The following is a 22,563-nucleotide window of genomic DNA, read 5'->3' on the forward strand; positions in this document are numbered from 1 at the left end:
AGTTTCATGCATGTTCATTTTATTTTACTGATACAGTTCTGTCCTCTAACCCTAAGAATCCGGTCCGAAGTGTAGTTTCATCTGTGGTTGGACTTTAACACATTTTGCATTGCAGGTATTTTATCTGCTACTATGGAGTCTCGGCTCAGGGTTGATACACCGGAGGTGGAGGAGCGATGAAATTCATTTTTTCGACCTAGCCGCCTTCCCAGAAACGCTACACTCTAGACGCTCACTAATCTCTCAGTGTGTATTTTATTGTTTATATACTCTATTTTACATCTAAAAAAGACAACATTATTATCGATTTTCTTTCTGTTTTGCTTCATTCCGCAGTTTTATTTTCACTGTCATTACTCCGTATGCAGTTGCTATGATTTCCCCTGAATGCGCTACTGCAGAATTCGATAAGTTTGATGAGCCCAAGAACGATTAACTGAAAGCACCAAGTCTGAGGATTTACGGGAAGAAGTTTTCGAGAACTTTTTATTTTGCACCTTTATCGTTAATAAAATAGCTTTTTTTTCTTTAAGACTTTTGTTTAAACCCTTTACCTGAGGCATCCGGAATAAATGCTACCTTAGTCGATTCTTTAGCACGTACCGCCCCCAATGGGAGTCCCAGTCTGTGGTTTGTGCAAAGAGATTAAGAATTATTGTTCTCTTTAATTCCACATCATTTCTTAAGCTTTTGTCAATCAATGTCTGTTTTTGTATGACCTCATTGTATCTGACTTCCTACCAGAGATGCAGTATAGATCTGAGCTCTTTGTATTCAGAACTGTTAACCAGGAACAGTCTTCCAAAACCTGAGTTGTACATTACTGTCCTGTTTCCTATAGCACCACATATTCAAATATAAATACTCCTGCCTGAAATGCAGGAGTACTTACATTTGATGGATTGATGCTTCCTTATTCTTGTACAATAAAGAAGCGCTCCATCTTCGAATGTTTTACACAAAGAGTTGTGTGAGTCTTAAACAAGCTACTCAGCCATGTTTTCAAATCTGACTTCCTGGCTTCTGTTTGTAACTTCCCTTTGTGGTCCTATGTGCTTATTTTTCTGCAGCTCCATAATAAGCATATCAAGTGTGAGAGTACAGGTAAAGGTTTATTCCATGCTGAAAACAAAAGAGGAATAACATTTTGGCTGTGGAGCCTTCTTCAAGCATGAGAGTAGCCTAGTTCAGGGAGTTGGTGGGTATGAATATTCTGCAATCAGATCTGCAGTTTATGAATATGTACTTTGCAATACCCTACTCTGGGCTCATTAGCAGGTCTTTCACACATGCTCCTCCTCATAGGATGTAGAACAGATTTGATGTACTGATGCACTGTCACTTTATTCCTATCTGTACACTGGCACAACAAAGGCATCAGTGCAGGAGAGGGCTAGCTTGCGTTCTGGGAAACACTGGCCATTATTTGTGCAGTATAGCCTCCTGCAGCACTGCTGACGGGATTTCTACAGCACATTAGGCTAAGGAAAATTGCAAGATCCTGAAGGACATTTTAAAGGCTAATATGGGAAGAAAAGTAATTTGGACTAGAGGGAATAAGAGTTGGCATATACAGGGATCATGTCACTAAGATATATAGTATTCACTGGTTCTTAATGTGATCAGTACTCTAGTGAAATTTCTACAAGTACATTTTTCTCCATGGTGTTTACCTTAGACTGTAGAAAACCAGGTGTCTCCTGGAATCCATCAGCTCTATCATGGTCTAGAAACAGGACATATACATCTGGTCTGGATTTGCACAGAGCTATTGGCTTCAAAGGATACAGGATGTGATCTCACTTGTCTGAGCATCACTGGAACAATTTGATTAACAAATTCAGATGTTTTTCATCAGAGAGGCTTCTAAGGGTTCTCTTAACACTGGCTACCTAATAACATACTATGCAGGAAATAGGTAAACAAAAATGTTCTCTCACAACAGACTGCTCCTGTTGTTTCTGGTAGTTTGTTTTTATGTCCTTGAGTGAGTGATTAATGCAATATGTAGTCTCGATGTGCTTCTGATCCAGAACCTTCAAGTTTCTAAGCATAAATTAAATATGCAGATGTAAATTATATGGATAACCCCCGAATGTATTCATACTCCTTTCAAAATACACTAATAAGCACCTACTCTATTGAAAACCACCCAGGGAACCTGACAAAGAACGTACACAATTGTATTCTGTTTAATACAGCAGAGAGCTCAAGTACGACTGGTAGAAGGAGCATCAACATCTTGGATGATGGCATAAAGAAGAAGGAAAGACTGCCACCAAGAGGAACATAAATGAACTGCGGCCAGAGCAGCAAGCTCTTAGCCAGTTAGAAAGACGTTGAAATGTCTCAACACTTTGCTGACACAACCATTATATTAATATTCAATTGTTATCTAACTTAAAATGGGTAAGCTATTTGCAATTGCAGATAGATAGATATATATATGTTTAAATGATGAAGCCCTAGAACTATTATAACAACATTAGGAAGGTTCCAAATAAGAGGAGAAAATTTGGCCCGTCTGACCTCTTTGGTTGTTAGTAAATAATTGATCCAAAGATTTCATTCAGCGTTTGTTGAAAGAAGCCAGGCTATTGGTTTCCACAACGTTCATGGGCGGCTTCTTCCAGACTCCCACAACCATTTGTGTAAGAAGGTGTCTCTTGTTCTGTTTTAAATGAGGTTCGCTATACTTTGCTCTTGTTTCCTCTGGGCTTTCAAATTGGATTTGGAAGATGTTCACTGAGCTGACATTGATGATGCCTTCGAATACTCAAATCAGGTTCCCTCTATCTTTTGTCTTCCCTGACCGAGACTAGGAAGTTTTTAGCCTTGGGCAGTGTAGCACATTCCTTTAAGCCTGGGGAGGTATCTGGTCACTTGTGTCTGTACTGATTCCAGGATTGTTTCAAAGTGGTGACCATAGTTGTAAACAATATTCTGAATGGGGTTTAATTCATTGTTTGTACAACTTTTATATACCATTCTTAATTTAAAATCTACACCTTCAACGATACAGCCTAACATTTTGTTTGCCTTTTTTGTTGCATCTCCACACTGTCTAGATGAAAAGGCCATCATAGGCACACTTGTCTTCAGGCAAAAGGCAAAGACTGGATGTAAAATCAAGAAATTAATACTACTGAATAAGATTAAGAAAGCTCAAATAAATACTGATTAATAGTACATAAAAAATAATGATTGTTAATCCTTAAGAAGGGAATTTTTGACAAGCAAGAGCTTGGCAACGATTTATTACACTGAGTTTGTCATAACGGAAGGACGTCTTTACAACAGTCCTCCATTCAGCCACGAGATGGTGCTCTAACACAGACAAAAACTTCGTACATTTTTGGGTTTATATTTCCGTTGAATATGTATCTCCATAATCCCGTGTTTTTAGGTGCACTACTATACAAGACAACACTTCAAAGCTACCCTTAAATGTGAAGACATTGATATTCACACATGCCACACCTTGTTGTTTAATTGCTGTGGGAAGTGTGGGGAGTTTGACTCGTTGTTTCAAAATGACTGAAGGAGCTGTGGGTTGAGTAGCACTGGTATAAAGCTTTGTACACAGGTTCTTCAGGTTTGGAGGGCAACGTTAAAATCTTAGATTTTCCTAGAGACTATAAAACCAAATGGTGACTGACAGTTTAACATACTGTAGGCAGCAGTACACCTTCCAGTGCACTCCACTGCAGGTCAAGTGCAACCAGCACCTTAACTGTTCTATTGATCACTGCTAATAATTAATTAAAGAAACAAGGAGTTGATTACAAAACACTCCAATGGAGGGCAAGGGTTGCAAACTGAATAGCCCTTGTTCTACAGCATGCAATATGGCTATACAATAAATGTACTGTTCACTGCACATTAAGAAAAATAATTCATAATTTAATCACACTGTTGACACTGAACAACTGAATATACATTATTGAGCAGTTATATACAGATTATGTTAGAGCAGATATGTTGATATTTCAATTTTTGTGAGAAATAACGCTCCAACTATAAAACTTAGTGAAAATACAGAATGTAATACCAGACAGTAGACAATCATCAGTTCACCACTAGTACACCATTTTCAGTGACGTCTTATATTTACACACTGCTCCTATTGAGGGTGGCGCTGTGGAGGGGCAGTCAGTGCTGCTGTCTCACAGCTCTGGGGTCCTGTATTTGATTCGGGACGGGGGCACATTTGGGGTGGAGCTTGCATGTTCTCTTTTGTTCATGTGGGGTTTTGCCTGGTGTTCTGGTTTCCTCTGACCTTAGTCTTCTCGCTTCAAAGTTTACCGCCATCTTTAAAGCTTGTGTGTGTGCACCCCATTAACGATGAACACCCTGTCCAGGCTGTAGTCCCACCTTGTGCCCTGCATGTCCAGGATGGGGCTCCGGATTGCCACAAACCCTTCCAGGAATAATAAGCAGTTTTCCGATAATGGATGGCTTTATTTGTTTTGTTCCATTACTTGGAATAGACATCTAATGAGATTATAGAAGTTTTTAAATAACAATGGATGTAAACTTATTTGTTTATGTGATTTTCCTTCTCTGAAGTTAACATTATGTGTTGCATTTAGTTTTAACAAACACACCGTATTTGTAGAATTAAAACCTATTTTAAATTAGTATATAATCATTTATTTTCTGCTGCAAAATGTTTATAGCAAATTAAAAACAATATCAGCAAGAAAGAAAACAAGAACTGTTGATATAAAGTGTCATATTACATTGTGAAAACGTTTAATCTTGGATGAAATCTCTGCAACCAGTCTTTGCCAATGCCTTAATTTGACTTAGCCGTGCTTGAACTTTGATTCCAAGTTTATTGCTCTGAGATTTTAGATCATGCTTGAGCTGCTGTTCTCTTAATTCTCTAGAAAAAGCAAAAGAAAAGCGTCAGTAACAATACATTGAAAACATTAATTATTTTACGTTTTGCAATAATATTCCCTCATTATTAAAACGTCCCGTTTTACTTAAGAACACTAAGTTGCAGACAATGCCAATCTAGATTAAGATCTTCATCAGTAAGGGTTTGGTTAACATCTTCCTTGAATATACTCACCTGGAAATCGGTCCACTGGCAGTTAACGTTGTCAGAACTGGAGTTCTGCTTTGGTTTGTAGGGCTTTAAAGAAAATTGAAGTTTGAAGGAAATTCTGTCACATTTTCAGAAGTGTCAGCTCACAACAAAAGTTTAAAAAAGACTATTAAAAAAATTAGTTATAGTAGCAATATGTAGTATTACAGTATGTACTGTATTTTGAAATTAAAGTTTATAGAACAGAGTGAGTGAGAAAAAGTTGAAACATCTGCTTATCACACTTACCTATCATCTCTTACTGATCTTTCCTTTAGGTGTGTTGGTGGGACGCTCTCGATCAGTGGAAATTCAACTTTCAGCATCTCCGGAGTAAGAATTACAACTGTATTTTCAGATCTGTGTCACAAATCAATAATTAAAACAATGATCAAGCTGACTTTCCAAAATAACACAAAACATTATTTCTGTAATTACCTTAAGATGATGAGCTGTATTTATCACAGCTTGCAAATGTGTCATTTGTGTATGGCATCAATGAAATGCAATATTATCTGAGTTATTTCTCAATTCTATTCTTTCATTAAGTAAAAAAAAACTCATATCCTTTCTTTCTTACTAAGCTATACATGCTATTCCAGCCTGAGTAGAATGCACACATCTATATGACTGGTCACTTTTCTTACACTTCATCAATCACATCTTCTTGTAACTCTTCTGGCAAGCCCTGTAGAACAGGAGGAACCACCACAGGAAGCAAGTCATAGCTGAAGGGGTCTGACCTTAGAAAATAAATAAATAACGATTTTAATGATTCACTCAGAGGAACTAGGCTGTTGTTATTCTATAAAGCGCTTTGAGAAGCCACCTTTAAGGGCGCTATATAAAATAAAGTTTATTATTCTTATTATTCTCTCAATGTCTAAATATATGACTTTCTCAAGAAGGCTTTCATTTTCAATTGTTCTACTATCTGTAAATATCTGTTCTTATACATAAGGTATAGAAAATCTTTCAGTGAGGCACTGGAGGTGTCCTGATTTTCACAGAGGCTGCCAAAAATATACTGCACACAATCAAGAAGGCTCCTAGCTTGCTACATTTAATATAAACTGAGAATTGGACTATGGGCTGTTGTTCTATTTCACTTTGAATTTCTTCATAACATTTTGGTCTGGTTTCAACAAAACATAGTCCTGTGACCCAGGCTTCAAATAAAGTCCAGAGCGAGTCTCAAGCTGTAGAAATCCGATTGGAAAGCAGGACTGAAGCCCAGGCTAGCCCGTCACCTACTTTTAAAATGCCTTTCTTTGCCATTCACATACTGTGATCAATAAAAGTACTGTACTTGTATTGGGATTATCAGTATTAAGAACATAGCTTCCAGGAGCTGTATGTCAGCTGTATTACAGCTGACTCACCTGCGTGGTGTCCAGGAGCTGGTCAGTGTGGGAGTGGTGGAGAGAGTATTGAGCGCTGCTGATGGGAACTTCTTCCAGGTCATCAAACCACGAATCACATCCTAGATTTAGCAAGAGCACAGACAATTGCTAGCTAAAGGCTTTTTACACATAACACACAAGTAAGTCCAAAGAAAATTACTTTGGCAACTTACAGTACATCTTAAAGGTTTCTAGCCAAGTCTTATTAACCAGCTGCCAAGTAATACACAGAAAGAATATACTGTGCTCAAAGTAAGGCCTTAGGCTTCGCTTAACTGGAATACTTTTCTAGAATTTGTATTTAGATTACTTTTTTAATGAGTCTTGCACTGAATCCACTTTGCTACCATAAGGATGGGTGTTAGTCACCACAGAATAATTAGTAGTAAGCTTGGCCTGTGTAAATTAAATTAAAACTATTTATGAAACAGTTACATGAATATTTTTAAACAAATGTATTCCCTGTGACAAGACTGTGTAATAATAATATAGATTTGAGTTTTTTTAACATTTACATTTAAGGAATTATATATTCATAAGGAAAATTATGAATTTGCCACAGATGTGCTAAAACCAAACCAGACAGATGTAAACATATTATATTAAATTCCTTTCCATTGTTTCCATGTTCCATGTTTTTTTATTTATAAAGTAGCTTGACTTGACTTTATTTATGAAGTAGCACCATAATTAATTCTGGTTATCGGAGTCTGTACCGTTTGGTCCAGGAATTTCTTCTGAGAGCTGGGAATGTGAACCCCTGACATACTGTCCTTGGAGACAGCATACCTCGGGATTGGGCACAGGTGGAACTCCAGGTCTGTTTCCAGGTAGGGGAGAGGCTGTTTAAAAGCATAAAGCCCTGGAACAGGATTCTGCAAACGTAATGAAGCAAAAGCAGGAATTCACATTTCATTCTGCAGTGAACAGCATAAAATCCTAGCACAGTGACCTACAGCACAGTAATGAAACGAATCGAGGCTCTGCAATAATATTGATCTGAACAGCAGTTGAACATGAGTGTCCCGCTGAATCAATATGAATCTGAGGCAACTCCAGGCACACAAAAAAGCCATTATGAATCCTAATTTGTAGTTTGTAAATATGCTGGGCTGTTTATACTTACAAAAATCTTGAGAGGGTGACACTCAGGGGCTTTTACTAAAGCAGAGGGTGCAGTGAAGGTGAATGACGAAGACTCTCTTTGCTCTGAAATTGTATTTTGCTCTTCCTCTAGATTCACTACTGTAATTCCAGAAAAGGAATTGACTACTGCTGGGACCAGTTCATCCTACAAAAAAAACAACATTTAAAACAAGAAAAACATGAACAAGCAGCTTGACAAGTACAGAAAAAGATCATTTCTGTTTTTTAAGAAAATACCAATTTTATAATTATTTTGAAACTGAGATTACCACAAGCAGTATTTAAACATCTGTTGGCTTTTTAGTTCTTTTCTATGTAGAAGTATCTGCAAAATACTGGGTGCGCTACTTGTATTTATACTTTGTTTATTCCACAACAGTCAGGCTTGGGACCATGGTCAGAGTTTGAATGAAAAAGGTTAAAAGCATGCTGCATAATATAAACACTACATTTTCCCAAATATAAAATGCAACCTGCTTTTAACTGGAAAAGGAAAAACAGAAGAGCCGAAAGAGCCAGGCTCATGTCAACAATGTCATAAAATTATTTCTTGAAAGAAAACACACCCAGGATCAGAATTATAGTCTATGTTAGAGAGAAACTTTCTTTCCAATTCTTCCCAAGGGCAAAATATACATGGCTTCCTAACATTTCACAATATACAACATCTTTCTCAAGGGAGCATCTGTTTATACTAAAGTACTTATTTTCACTTCTTGGTAGTTACCAAGTCAACAGAACACTTCTGAGTGAACAAATATATATACAGTGCCTTGCAAAAGTATTCAGACCATTCCTATGGTGTTCATTTTGTCAAGTTACACAATGATGTATACACTCATCCATTTTTTAAAAGCTTTTTCCAATTTGGGGTCGGGGGGTAGATGATATATACACATATATTTTTTTAATGTATAAAATTATTGTTTTATACAATTCTTAAAATTCTTCAGTTTTGAGCATTTGTGTTAATAATGTGTGTAGCTCCTGTGTAGCTACGGATTGCCTGCTGAAAGGTGAATTTTTGTCCCATTCAGAACGAAATGTTTTTAATCTTGCCCAGCTGGATGATCAATTAATGATCTTAACGATTAATTTCATCATTATCAAAGAGATGTTAATGGTCTTTGAAACAGCTTTATACTCTTCTCTTGGTCTGTGCCTTTATGCAGCTTTATCCTGAGCTGTTTGAAAACTCTTTGATCTGTACGGTAAAACCTTTGCTTAGAATACATACCTGACTGAGGAACCTTACACAGGTACTGTAGGTGGATTTATTCTGAAATCAGTGTTAACCACTACTGTTGCACATAGTCAGAGGCTACTATACTGTGTGGCTTGTCAATTAAATTTGTTTTAAAACTGTGCAAGGATCTGAATACTTTCGCAAAGCACTGTATATTGATCAATTAAGGGACAATGAGTTAAATATATTGTAACGCAACGGGGGCTCTGGCGGGCGCCCTAGCCGCATCAGGTCGGCCCCACACCGTCCGGGGCTCGAACCCGGGACTTCCGCGTCTCTCTGCAGCGACCTAGCCCCGTGAGCTAAAGAGAGATCTCTCCTCAGCCCAGTAGCTGTAGTCCTGCTATCACAGGGAAGGGCGGTGACGTCACCTGCTCTGGTACGCCGGCTCTTACACAGTACCTGTCGGCCGTAAGCGTTACAATATATATTTTATGTGTTTTTATTCAGTGCTTATGTTTGATTATGGCAATAAATTAAATGGTGCACAGTCAAAGGAATTTTACAAAAAGTTCTATTCACTTTTTGTTCCACAACAGATTTGTCCAGTAAATCGTTGCCCTTCACAGCTTGACCTACCAGACACCTAACAGGACAAGCCAAACTCTCACCTTCTCTTTGCAGGGGTATCAGGAGAATGGGCAGTGATATGTGTCTGAGTGAACCCAGAACAAATCATTTATGCTATAGATCTTGTGTTTATAAATAGGTTTTCAAGGAAAGGCATGTCTTTCATCTAAAACATCTTGTGGCACTTATGAAATTACAACAACACAAAAGGAGTGTTCTCAGACCTTCTTGATCAATATCTCACATGCTGCAATTTACCTCAGCTCCTGACCTCAGTGGTCTTGCCAGGGTTTGGGGTAAATAGCTTGATGACACATGAAATGTTGAAACTGGCTGATATCCCATCTGTTTGTAATACTGAGGGACCTAGGTATAAAAAACACAAACCTCAATTGCCTTACAAGACAAGTCAGAAACCTACAATGTTTCATTACAAATACATTGCATCACAATCAAAAATATTGAGGTCATATTAAACATGAATCCGAGGTTATGCGGAGGACAAAGATTATTTAATCGAGAATCATTGCCTGGCAGAGTCTTTACACAAAGAAAAATACAACGTAATTTAAAGCTACAAAACATCAAGAAGATGTTAATTGCATGCTGAAAAGTAAGAAAAACAACAAAATCTCAGCTATGGAGCCCTTCTCAGATATAATTCAAAGTATCCTTGTGAGACACTAATAATTACAGTCATAAAATTCTACTTATGAGCTCTTTTCAAGAAACTCAGGAGCACTCTACTAAGTAGCGTATGATATACAAAACAGAAAAGGACAGCAAAAATGTTGAGAGCTGTAGAAATGGACCAGAGCAGTGAGCTCCAATAACGTGGTGCTGCACACCAGAAGGCAGCACTCAGCTAACAGCGTTAACAGTTAACAGTTAACAAACTGCAAAATTGTGGACATCCTGAACACTATTTAGTACAAAATGTGTTATAGCACTCTAATCTTGATGAAAGGGAGACTGAAATCAACGTTTTTAGCTTAGATGGGCAGACCAAGCGTTGTAACATAGCTGGTATAAAGATGCTTTGTGATTTTTTTTAACGTACAGTTCAGACAACAACACGGGGTCAAAGGTAACACTAAGGTTTCTAACTTCCATGGGGGGCTGATTTCAATACTGCCAACAACAATAGAAGTTACTGACTTCACAAAGAAGATGCTGTCTCACGGTGTACGTCTAAAACCCTTAAATGAACACAAGTTTCAGACCTTAAGCTTGAAGATTGGAATTTCTGGTTTAATGCTGATATCAACTGGCTTCACAGGAACTTCTCCAAGGGCATGAGCAGCCTAGAAAAGACAAACACTGCCATCTGAATAAACTAAATATTTTCCAGTACCACCCATTCTTGTTACAGGTTTCAGTCTAAAATGGAAGGGTTTTGATTTGTCAAAGTTTCAGCACTTAAAACAATAACTGACAACTCATTTGGTTCATGCTCTTTAACGTCATGTATAATGCATTTGTTTAGCTCAGGCTACTTATCAGGTGTTGTATACATCTGTCTGAAATTTTCACACTAGAATACTTCCATAACATTGGCCACTTTTATCCTTATTAATGACTACTGAGAGAACAGATGACATTCTTACCTAAACATTTGATTAAAACTGTATACTGATACTGTATGACAATAAACAGATCGGAAAACAATGGCCACTGAGATTTTGTAAGTGGCCTTGGATAAGGATGTCTGCTAAACAAATAAATAAAAATTAAAATGGACTAATATCGCAAGAAAAAAAACGATCGGGCAAACACACATAGTTTCACACTAGATAACTAATTCCCAGATATTTAAAGGAATGTAAAGGATTTATAATTTTCTCTTCTCTCTTTTTACTAGCCAGCAGCCATATCACCCTGCAGCTCACAGCTGGTAACCCCACTGAAGCTCAGCAGTGTGAGCCTGCAGTACCTGGATGGGAGACTCCTGGGAAAACTAAGGTTGCTGCTGGAAGCGGTGTTAGTGGGGCCAGCAGGGGGCGCTCACCCTAATGCCACAGTATAGTGATGGAGGCACTATACTGTAAACAGGCGCCGTCCTTCAGATGAGACATAAAATCAAGGCCCTGACTCTCTGTGGTTATTAAAAATCCCAGGGCGTTTCTTGAAAAGAGTAGGGGTGTAACCCCGGTGTCCTGGCCAAATTTCCCATTGGCCCTTACCAATCATGGCCTCCTAATAATCCCCATCTATGAATTGGCATCATTATTCTGTTCTCCTCCCCACTGAGAGCTGATGTGTGGTGAGCGTTCTGGCGCACTATGGCTGCCATTGCATCATCCAGGTGGGGCTGCACACGGGTGGTGGTGGAGGGGATCCCCATTACCTGTAAAGCGCTTTGAGTGGAGTGTCCAGAAAAGCGCTATATAAGTGTAAGCAATTATTTCCTCATGGAAAGAATGAAGAGAGACAACAGCCAAGCCAACAAAACCAGATCTGAACAATAAAAGTTATTCATTGTGACTTACAAGTTCATCCACCTGGTTAGGTGGTATATAAACAGGAAGTGTGAAGGGATGCAACTTGTCCAGAGAAAATTTCAACGGGAATGGTCTTTTTTCCTCTTCACCAATGCAAGACATCTTGTCCTCTAAGAAAAAGAAAAATACAGATTACAGGTGATCAAACTATGTTTCAGATCAAGAGCTAGTTTAATTTGAGATTAGTGAGATCCTTTACTACTACAGAGTACTGCATAGAGAAAAATGTACATTGTGGACAGACCTAATCAACCTCAAGGAATTTTATGATTCTCAAGGAGAACATAGTAAATTAGCAACAATTACACTTGGGGTAATATAATTTATATATATAGTATTTACACCAGGCACCAGCCACTACACAATTCACCCTGTAAAGGTTCAGAATGAAACAAACCTCACCTGGGGTTGTCATGGACAGTCTCTTAATGTCCTCAATCAGCTTCTTCACATACACCAGCCTTTTATTCATGCGGCAAAGAATCAAGACCTGAAAAAAAGAGACTTTGTACAATATCTAATTTCAGCGCTCCATAGCAAAGCCTTTCCTTGCTTCTGTGGTGTAAGTGCAATAGTGTAAAGTCTCTATATTGTTTTAAATACACATTGATCGAGAATGAATAAACACTTATTAAAATGGACATTCGCTACTCTAACTCTAATATTTGCCCCAGAAAAGGTATGACACATATTCTACATTGTTATGCACTCCTCTAAAGCAAAGAAAGTCTTAGTTTTGCTGCACAAACCCTTCAGTTTCACTGCTTAAAATGTTATTTATAACACTAACTAAACAGTTCACGATGAGGTCAGAACTGGGATGACTATTCCCAAGCACTGCGCTTGGAGTTTTGCAATGTCCAAAATAACAAATATTCCTGTAGGGATTTCATAAGAAACTACCACTTTCACTATGAAAGCTTTTAGCCTTTTAAAAGAAGACAAAAGTCATTAAAATTAAAATTTTATTTTTGAGTCTGGCTACTATGACTGATGTTATGACTGATATTAAGTCTTTATTTTCAAATACTTTGTTGATCAGTAGATTACTGTGCTAATTCAATGACTGGGCTGTCAATTCCACAGACAAAAATACTGAACCCATATCATCCCTGCCAGGTGATAATTTCCCAAAAGGTTGTGTGCATGGTCAACATGCATTTTGTATTTCTGGCAGACTGATTACATTTTAGGGATGCAGAGAAATCGAACAAGTGGAAGAGTGATGTTTCTTTGAGCAGGGACTGACAGAACAGTCAGTGTATGAAAAACACCAGAGGCTATTTCACAGTGAATGTTTTCATTATATTTGCAAATTATGCTGGTAGGTAAGAGAAGAAGACAGCACTGAACTATGAGCTTGTCAGATAGCAGCTAACTGTGTTTAGTTTAAATATAGCATTGCAACCTTTGAAAAATAAACAACTTGTTATATGTATCTAATGAATAAAATTTATCAAAGTGCCACAGCGCAATACACTGTAGTGTACATTTTCCACTCTGCTGTCACTGACATGAAAAATATACAAAAATTCCCTTCATCTTCTTCCATTTGTTATTTAAATGCATTAACAAAACTGTGAGAGCCACAATTAGGATTTTTATGTGAGTGAATGCTTTTCTGATATGTGAAACATAACATATATATTTAAACAGAAATTTTAAATAGCATTTTCTGGATGTTAGGAGTATGTGCAAATGTCAGAGGATTTGTTTGACATTAGTTGAACAAACAGTAGTTCAGCTACAACTAATTCCTCTATAATGCCCAGTTCTTATGACATGATTATATATTGGTTATATATATTGATTAAAGAATCCATTCATTCAAGTAATTCTGTACTAATCTTGTTTCTGCAACCACCTCTGCAACTTTCTTTAACCTTGCACACTCTAACACACAGATAGATGTTAATCTGCACGAATACAGTATGTAAGGTCTGATTCACAAAAGGTTCTAATGTGATTAGAAGCATGTAGGCCAAAGGGAAATATAACTAAATGCCACATTTACAAACCTAAAAACATAAAAAGCATCTGAAAGTCTTGCACATACCCATCTGTAAAACTGCAGAATTGTAAATGTGTGTTTAGTATACTACATTTATGCTAATGATGCAAACAATGTTGAAGGATATAAGTTCTGAGGCTGATAATATACAAAATTCACAAGAAACTTTAACGTGTATGTATATTGGCATGGATTGATGAAAAGGGAGTAATTAATTAATTGAGATCCTTCTTTCAAAAATCTCATTAATGAGTGGCCTGCACATGAACTCTTGTGAAAAGAGAGAAGAAGAATGGTCCATTCCCCGAAGGTTAATAATTTCTATGACATACATAAACATGAGAGGGCGCGTACCATAGTGAATACAAACTTAATTGTGGTTATTAAACACATCTAAAGGATACAGCTTACATACTGTATGTGCTTTGTAAACATGATATAAATCTTTGCAAACGAGATACTTGGTATCGTTTATCCCTGCATCCATCTTTTAACCACTTCATCCAATACAGGGTTACAGGCAGGGGAAGCCGGAGCCTCTCTGGGCAAGCAGCTGGCGCAATACACAGTGTCCATCACAGGGAACAAACACACTGACACAGACACGCACACATCCGCACCGGGGTCAGTTCTGGCATCGTTTATGAACACAGGAAAACAGACATTGCCAGGGCATTTAAAACCCTGGGAGATTTGGAGTTTTTAAAAGGGGATTAAAATGTAAAAGTACTGTTTCAGCTCTAGGTGGCTGAGAAGCGTCCTCTCTTAGATTTAAGATAAAGTTTGTGACACTTGGAAGAGTAAACACTTCTAACTTCAAAGCAGAGAGGATGTTTGCTGAGGACTGCTTCCCTTGAGCAGAAACAATGGTAAAGTTTACCTTGGTATACCTAGGGAAGTTGTGGATTAATGACTGGCAAGCAGCAGTACAGACACACACAATATAAGATCACATGAAGAGCAAAGGAGGAGAGGAGGAAGTAAGCACGCAACAAGGAGAAGAGAGAGGAGTCCAGAGGAGTGGGGACCTGAAGCTGGCACCAGGCGAGAGCCCCTATTTCACGATCACCCAAACCAAACCTCACTGAAGCTAAGTATTTGAAACTTGTTAGAGAGAGCATTTTTATGGATAGGGATGTAGGCTCCCATTTATTTTGTGGCTTCCGGGGTACAGAGAGAGAGATTTAACTGCAGGCTGCATTGTATTTAGTTATGAGGCAGCTCATCTCCTGTGTGGCCTCTGTAGGCATACTAAGAGTTTAATGCTTAGTAGAAGTCTGGGGTTTTCTGGGTGACCAGAATGTTAGTCCTCTGAAATGCCTTGTTTGTAAATACTATGCATAAAGTAACTTGTGTGTTGTATGTTTTGTTGTGTGTAGTGTAGTTTGTGTTTTGTCACTGTAATAAATATTTGTTTAACCAAGTGTGCCTGGCTTATTACTCCTCTCAACCAAGCTGTGCCAGCGAATAAAGAATTCATGTGCCTCTAATTATACCAGACGCTTGGGTATATTGCTAGAAATCATTGGCATGTTGGGGGATATAAATAGTTATTGACTAAACCGCTTGGTCAAGTCCACCAGTTTTGTAACCCCCCATTTGTAACAGTATTTTACTATAAGGATAAGGAAGCACTGCAAAATTTAGAATATAACATTACATTAAAAGTGTCTTACACTCAGTATCCATAATATTCAGGCCATGTTTTATTTAAAAGGTTTTACAGTATTTTCTGAAATTTAACTGAGAAAAATATGTTATGACTAGAAAATGATTATAAGAAAGGGACTTAAGTCAATGGATGTAGCCATAAATGAAGTTTAGCACTACTGTATTCTGTAAAATAATTGTGAATCCTTCGGCTGCAGCCTGTAAATTTTAATGTTATAATGTCAAATTTTGCTGAACCGGTCTCACCTTGTAAAGGTTGAAAAGGTGATAGTACGAATCTTATTTCTTAACAAGCTTGCGGCTAAGAACACTGTAGTTGACCTTTGAAGCTTGTTTCAACACCATGTTCTGAAATGACTCTTTAATGTCTGGCGGTGATATATAGATACTTTTAAGCACCTTTTGTTCAAGGATTTTGTGGTATTAAAAATACAGAACTTTGAAATGGCATACTATAAAATGACTTTCACGCAAGTGAGCAATTTTTCCTGCAGGATAGTAAACTACGTCTCCAGCTATAATGTTGATAGCTGCTGTGCCATTCTGCACTTTTATGTCAGTCAGTTTTGGAAATGTTACGTTTTCAGTTTTACTTTCCTCACACACACTCACACACGTTCAGTACACTTTGCTAACCGCTGGGTTACCTTTCGAGCTGCTTGTTGAAAACGGTCTAGAGCTCTTTGTCTGACTTCCCAGGGGTTGTTTGAATGGACATCAAATTTAGGAATGCAGACAGGAAGCTAAAACATATCAGAGACTCATCAGGCTTAAATGTTAAGGACAAACATTAATCAGCAAATTCAGTGGTGCTCTTAATGTTTATGCACATTATAGACGCCACATTCTTTTCCTATGTCATTATTAAAAGTCGGCTGGGAGTCAGAAATAACTCTCAAACTTAATCTTTCAACCGCTGCTTCAACTCCCTGCACACTGTCCATAAAATCACTGTGCCTGTGCAAAGTCATGATTTTCCTGTCATTATTCATCATTTTTATTTTTTGTACCAGGTGTCCTGCATTGAAACAGAGCTTACCTGGCCTGCACGACGCAGAACTCGCTTCATTGACATCTGGGGCTGTGTTCTATAAAATTCTTTTTCTTTCTCGAAGCCTTCTTTTTTCATCTAAAAGTTAAGACATTTCATGTATCCAAGAATAAAGAGATACACCGGGCAAAAGAGACCCTGATATATGTCAATATACAGTATGACACTTGTGTTAAAGTGTTAAGATATAAGAGAAGACCTACAAACAAAGAGGGCTGTCAAATAATAAAGTGGCAAGCCTTTCTTTTCGTATAAACACAGAACCATGGGTCCCATAAAGTATTAGATGTGTAAAAAGACTGTATAAACATCAGGAGGGAAACGGATGGGAAAGGAAGTACATGTTAAATGTGAGGTCAATGCCATCTTCAGCTTAGTAAGAAGTCTAAGCAGTACCCTTACACACTAAAATGTTATTAAGCCTTATCTTTAGTTTTGTTTTAATAAGTGGAAAGTCAAAAATACTAGAAAAATATATTCAGTACATTTTGAAAGTAAATTATTAGCCAACATACGTAAATTCTTCCTTGTTATTTATTTTCAAAACGGTAACACTGTCTTTAATACTGGAAGAGTCTTTTTTGCTTTGTAGCTACCTTATTTGAGGTATAGTGCTTAGGAGTATAAAAAAGTACAATTTATTAGAAGAATTTTAATAAATAAAATATATACATTCTCATTTCCTAAGTGGTTATAAAATCAGTGATGTTTCAATAATTTTGCTTTGACAGCATATGTACAAAAATATACACACAGACACATGTACACCACCAATGAGATTTTGCTTAGTAAAACGTTTCCCAGTTCTCTGCTGAGGACTAGATCACCTCTCTTTCACAGGTTTTCAAAAACTGGCATTGAGAATTATCACAACATATTCTGCATCTTGATAATTCCTTAGGAAAGCATTTCTAATAAAAACTGTACTCCAGATTTAAGATGCAAACGTCTACCTACAGAACAGGTTATTACATACAGCATTAAAACTGTCAAGTTATGCTTTAAAACCTTTCATTGAAACAATCGTTCCCAAAGAGTAAGTTTTTTTCCCTTTGTTTTCCAAAGAAAAGCAATTATTGTTATGCTGTTAAAAGTGTTCTTCACTCATGACTACATTATGTGATTGAATATTCTATTAATTCAAACATAAATCCAGTAGATGTAATGCGTTAATTGCAGACATTACTCATTTTGGTCCTTTATAAAAAGAGATGACAGACCAGTGCATTTGGACTTGACTCAATACATTCCTTTCTCAGCAGTATGGTCATTAATTCATTACAGTCCTTCTTGAAAGTCACTGTTTACTTCCTAGAACACTGTATTTTACTCTGGACTGAATTCATTTTACCGTATATTCATGCTCTGCAATCTCTCGTTCCTCCAGAATGTGTCTTTTTGCTTTTGTAGAAATTGGATCCTTTCCAAGATGCGCTTGCCTAAATTAAGAGAGATCTTGTTTCACCACCATATCATGAATTCATAAGATTGTTAATTTGGTTCAGTATGTAATATTTAAGCATTTGGTTCACTCATTAAGGACTAACAGCCTGTCCTATTTTCAAATAATAAATCAGGATCATAGAAACTCATTTAATTTACCACTGTTTACTGTGAAAACAGATGGCTTCACTTTGTTTGAAATACAGCATGATTGCAAAGGAAACATATTTAGAAGGCACAGTTTATCTTAACTGCCTATAGTAAAATAATAAAAAGAAAGAATATTATAAGAACATCAAAAACAAATAAAAACTGATACATTAAAATGGTATTCACTTCTACAACTGCTATTAATAAGAAACATTCATACCATCTTAGTTGATTGGCTCTCTCTTCCAGTACATCCTGACGGACCTTTTGCTCAAATGATGCTTCTTTCATCTGTCTTGTTTGAAATTTATCTTCTCCGTTGAAATTGACTTAAAAACATAAACATTATAACAAGATATCATAAAAAAACAAGAATATTAAAATAATACTTTTTTCTTAATCAGCATTTTGTAAGTACACAAGGATCTCAGTAACAAGTGAATGTTGGGTAACTCAAGAATTTCACACAGAAGTAAAAAAGATTTTCGTGCTCCTCTGTGTATGGGATACCCTTACGAAATAGATACCCAAAGACACAATCATTCTGGGCAGGCTGTCATTTCATCCATGTATCCTGTCCAGTATCCTCAACTTTTAAACTAAATTAAAATATGATCAGAGATCACAGGTTTTCATCTTCAGTAAGAAAGTCTAGATTAGGTATTACAAAATGGGAGGAAAATGGATCAAGGTAAAATGGACCTACAGTACTGTACTGTAGCAAAGAAAGTTAAAATGGGAATAAGGATTAATTTCCTACTATGTGTAGGAACATAGTAAAGATTACAAACGAGAGGATGCCCTTCATCACATCTAGTTCATTTGGATGAAAGGTCCTATAATGGATGTTTCAAGTACAGATTTGTGGTTCTCAGCCTTTGTCCAGGTGGACCCCTGTGTCTAATGGGTTGTTTTTCAGTTGAGCTCTAAATCTCCAGTGCAAACTGCTGCCTTTTATTGAACTGCTTTTGTCTTTAGACAAGTTTGGTCTACTTGTATAAAGTTTAACCTCAGTCCCGAATACCCCATTTCCAGCATCCTGTTTCCAAGAGCTTCAGGCCACAGAACGTACTGCAGCTTCTCAAAGGCTCATTCTCCCTCAGTTCTGTGTAATCTGCTCCTCATAGGTGATCAGTTACAATGGCAAACAGACACAGGTGGGAATGACCCACAATGAATGTTTTTTTTTTTGCTTCCATACAGGCCCAACACAGAAACAGGATTCACACCAATGAAAAATCCTCTTTGTTTTAAAGGGGCTGAAAATAAATGTCAAAATAAGACTCCAAAAGAACATTAAGTAGCATGTGATTAAGAACTCACTATGAACAGAAAACTGAAGACAATATGGTTCCCTAGGACCAGGAGCCACTGCTGTAAATGCGCCTCCTCGAATAGTTTGTAACCTCACGTAATTCTGTAACAGTTTTGCTTGTTTACAGTGGGGCAAACCATAGAGTCCAATTTGGGGCTGTAGTGCCATGTGTGTATTGCTACAATTATGAAGCCTTAAATCTCCTCTAGTTTGATTCACAGCCAATTTAGAAGGCATTCCGACATTCTAAGAGTCTGTTTCCAAAAATACACTTGGCTGCCTATGAGAAATTATTGGCTCTAAAGAACCAAAACTCACATCACAGCTATTGTTTTACCACAACAGCACTAGTCTTTTAAAAATATTTATGGATGTTTGGGAATGTTATTTGTAACTGTCTTTTTTATTCGGGATGTAAGTCCTAAAGGCTTATGATTACCTCAGAGCAGTCGGTCAATAAACAACGCAATTGCTTCCCAGAGGAAGGCCTCCCTTTAATAAATAGCAGCTGCTGCATTTGACCCATACAGCTACTAAGGATAAAGTTTTATTTATAAATAAAATTAAAAAAACTGTAAAATAAGAAAATATAAATGGGATTTTATTCTTTATGGTACCCGGAATTTCTTTTTGTATTTTTGCGTGAGCATTAAATACGTTTATGTCTTTAATTATAAGAAGGATGTAATGCTCAAATCTAAGTTCCTTCCAGATCTGTAGCAGTTCCCAAAGAGACCTGTGTAGCCACCTGTACTGCAGAATCCAGCATGCCACTGTTCACATACAGTACACCCTGCAAAAGAGCTGGACCATGAGCACACACAGCATCCAGAAATCCCTAAAGCGGGTCTTAAGAGCTGTAATCTTATCAGGCAATTAATTGTGGAGACTCAATTAATTAAGGCCAATGAAGCTTAAAGAAAATGGAAAATGGTGATTATTACAGATGAGTAAATACAATATAAGGATAATTATCTGTGATTCTGCTGCATTAACATCTTGTTGGAACAATATTAGAACAATAAATAGAAACATAGCTTTCTTCATTTATGCTGTTTTAAGCACAATGTATTTTATTGATAAGATTTATTTAATTAATAATACATCTAGACATAAAGATATCATGACATAAAAGACGTAAATAATTACAAAGCATGGGGCACTGCTCTAAAATAGTGCTACCTTCTTTTAGGTCTTTAGCACGCAACTTGCCAGGCTGCTGAATTAAGACTTTGGCCACAGCGGCGGGATTTGACAATTCCAGTGGAATCTCCTGAAATAGAACAAGACGTAGTCAGTTTCACAACGTCCTGAAAAACACTTTATAGTCATTCAACAAAACTCATATAATCAGTGCTCTTGATAAATCACAGCTTTAGAAATACTGTAGTATGTTTAATCGTTCTGCATAAATGTTATGCCCATTTCAAGACACATCTATCAGATCACTCATTTTGTTTAACCACTCACAGCTGACATCAATCAATAACAAGACCGCACATTTCTTTTTAATCTCTTTACCTTGGGTTTATGTGAAGAATATTTTGGATTTAATTTTCGTTTGGTCCTGGATAACTGTACCATTGAAATACGCTGAGGGTCCAACAGTTCATTTGAAAACGAGAATCCTTCATCTTTATCCTGCTGCCTGAAACATCAACATCAAAACATTAATAATCAATATATTATTGGATGCATTTGGATGAGAAGCTAAATTTTCCATGTCTAAATACTGGTGTTCATTGTGTTAGCGTGTATCTTTCCATCTATCTGTTATTTTTCAATATTTAGTTCAAATCTTCAAAGCCATTTGAAGCAAATCTTATGTGACATCTTAATTAGAGAAGAGTTGATATCAGAACACATTCACTTTGTAAATCATTAACCTCTTCAAGCTATAAATCGGAGAAAAGCAGAGCTACACTAATTGATTGATTATGGTGATTTTCACATGGGAACAAAAAAGTTACAGCCAGGAGTCTAACATGCAAATTGAAGGAGACAAAACACAATAATATCCACTCATAATACATCTTCTCTTCCCTTTAAAAAATAATATTTTCAAGCCAAGCAAAAACATAAAATTACTAAGAAAAATACTAGGTTTTATCATCAGTTTAAATTTATTTTGGTACTGTAAACATTAGCATTTGAAAAAGCAAACAAAAGACAGTCATAATGGAGATCATTATTACTCCTTCCCTTTTCAGCAAATATAAACACACATATTGCTTCTACACCTGTAAACGTCATGGTCAACTTTTGCTGATAAACAAACCAAACTAACGCGGTGTCTTCCTCTGGCCTCAGAGCAGTCTCACAGTGAGATTCAACAATACTTCTATTGTCGGTCTTCTAGGCCATGGCGAAGAAATGGGCAAATTATGTGTAAATCATAATGCTGTGCTTACAGTATATATCAAAGGCATCATGTTATGATAAGAAAACAAGATGACACAAGGCCAAATCAGTTATATCGTCAAAGGAAAGATATGATACTTTTATAACTAAAGTACAGTACATATTACTTTACAAACCATATATCTTTTAAAAAGGCAGTGTAAAAGGCAACATACAAAATCAGTTATCCTGCCCATCATGGACAGCCTCTCTTATCTAATCATACAGAGATTGTTATTTTTGAAATTCTTGTGGGTATACAGCAACTTTCATTTTTTATTGCACGTCATTCATCAGTGGCTTTAGTTCTAAATGGGAAGAGGTACAATATTATATTGTATGCATCTCAGTATTTGTGCTGTCATCTATTTCCATTTGCTGAAATTGTTCAATAAATGCCAGGGAGACCCTTAATTTGAACATCAGGAATAATGGTCACAGTACAGAACAAAATGTTTATCTAACTCTAAGACTGCAACATTACAAATGGATTATTCCACTTTAAGACTATCATCAAATGGATGAAGCCAAAAGGTTTATACAATAACATGAAAATTGAGA

The 22,563-nt window shown here is 36.9% G+C and overlaps 1 protein-coding gene across 1 annotated transcript in view; it reads right to left on the reverse strand.

The window, feature by feature from the left end:
* Window positions 1–3,888: 3,888 nt before the first annotated feature.
* Window positions 3,889–22,563, reverse strand: part of cfap221 (cilia and flagella associated protein 221) — a 29,262-nt gene continuing 10,587 nt past the window's right edge. The window contains exons 9-25 of the mRNA XM_088930488.1: window positions 21,124–21,250; window positions 20,785–20,875; window positions 18,508–18,616; window positions 18,046–18,133; window positions 16,683–16,772; window positions 16,291–16,386; window positions 12,364–12,451; window positions 11,950–12,071; window positions 10,684–10,764; window positions 9,719–9,826; window positions 7,625–7,789; window positions 7,215–7,373; window positions 6,478–6,578; window positions 5,743–5,838; window positions 5,345–5,455; window positions 5,081–5,143; window positions 3,889–4,888 (exon numbers count right to left, since the gene is read on the reverse strand). Of these exons, the coding sequence (XP_088786614.1) occupies window positions 4,756–4,888; window positions 5,081–5,143; window positions 5,345–5,455; window positions 5,743–5,838; window positions 6,478–6,578; window positions 7,215–7,373; window positions 7,625–7,789; window positions 9,719–9,826; window positions 10,684–10,764; window positions 11,950–12,071; window positions 12,364–12,451; window positions 16,291–16,386; window positions 16,683–16,772; window positions 18,046–18,133; window positions 18,508–18,616; window positions 20,785–20,875; window positions 21,124–21,250 (1,828 nt within the window). The 3' untranslated portion in view covers window positions 3,889–4,755. The remainder of the gene's footprint in view (window positions 4,889–5,080; window positions 5,144–5,344; window positions 5,456–5,742; window positions 5,839–6,477; window positions 6,579–7,214; window positions 7,374–7,624; window positions 7,790–9,718; window positions 9,827–10,683; window positions 10,765–11,949; window positions 12,072–12,363; window positions 12,452–16,290; window positions 16,387–16,682; window positions 16,773–18,045; window positions 18,134–18,507; window positions 18,617–20,784; window positions 20,876–21,123; window positions 21,251–22,563) is intronic.

The sequence above is a fragment of the Atractosteus spatula genome, chromosome 13, assembly GCF_055471065.1.
Source record: "Atractosteus spatula isolate fAtrSpa1 chromosome 13, fAtrSpa1.hap1, whole genome shotgun sequence".
Taxonomy (NCBI): domain Eukaryota; kingdom Metazoa; phylum Chordata; class Actinopteri; order Semionotiformes; family Lepisosteidae; genus Atractosteus; species Atractosteus spatula.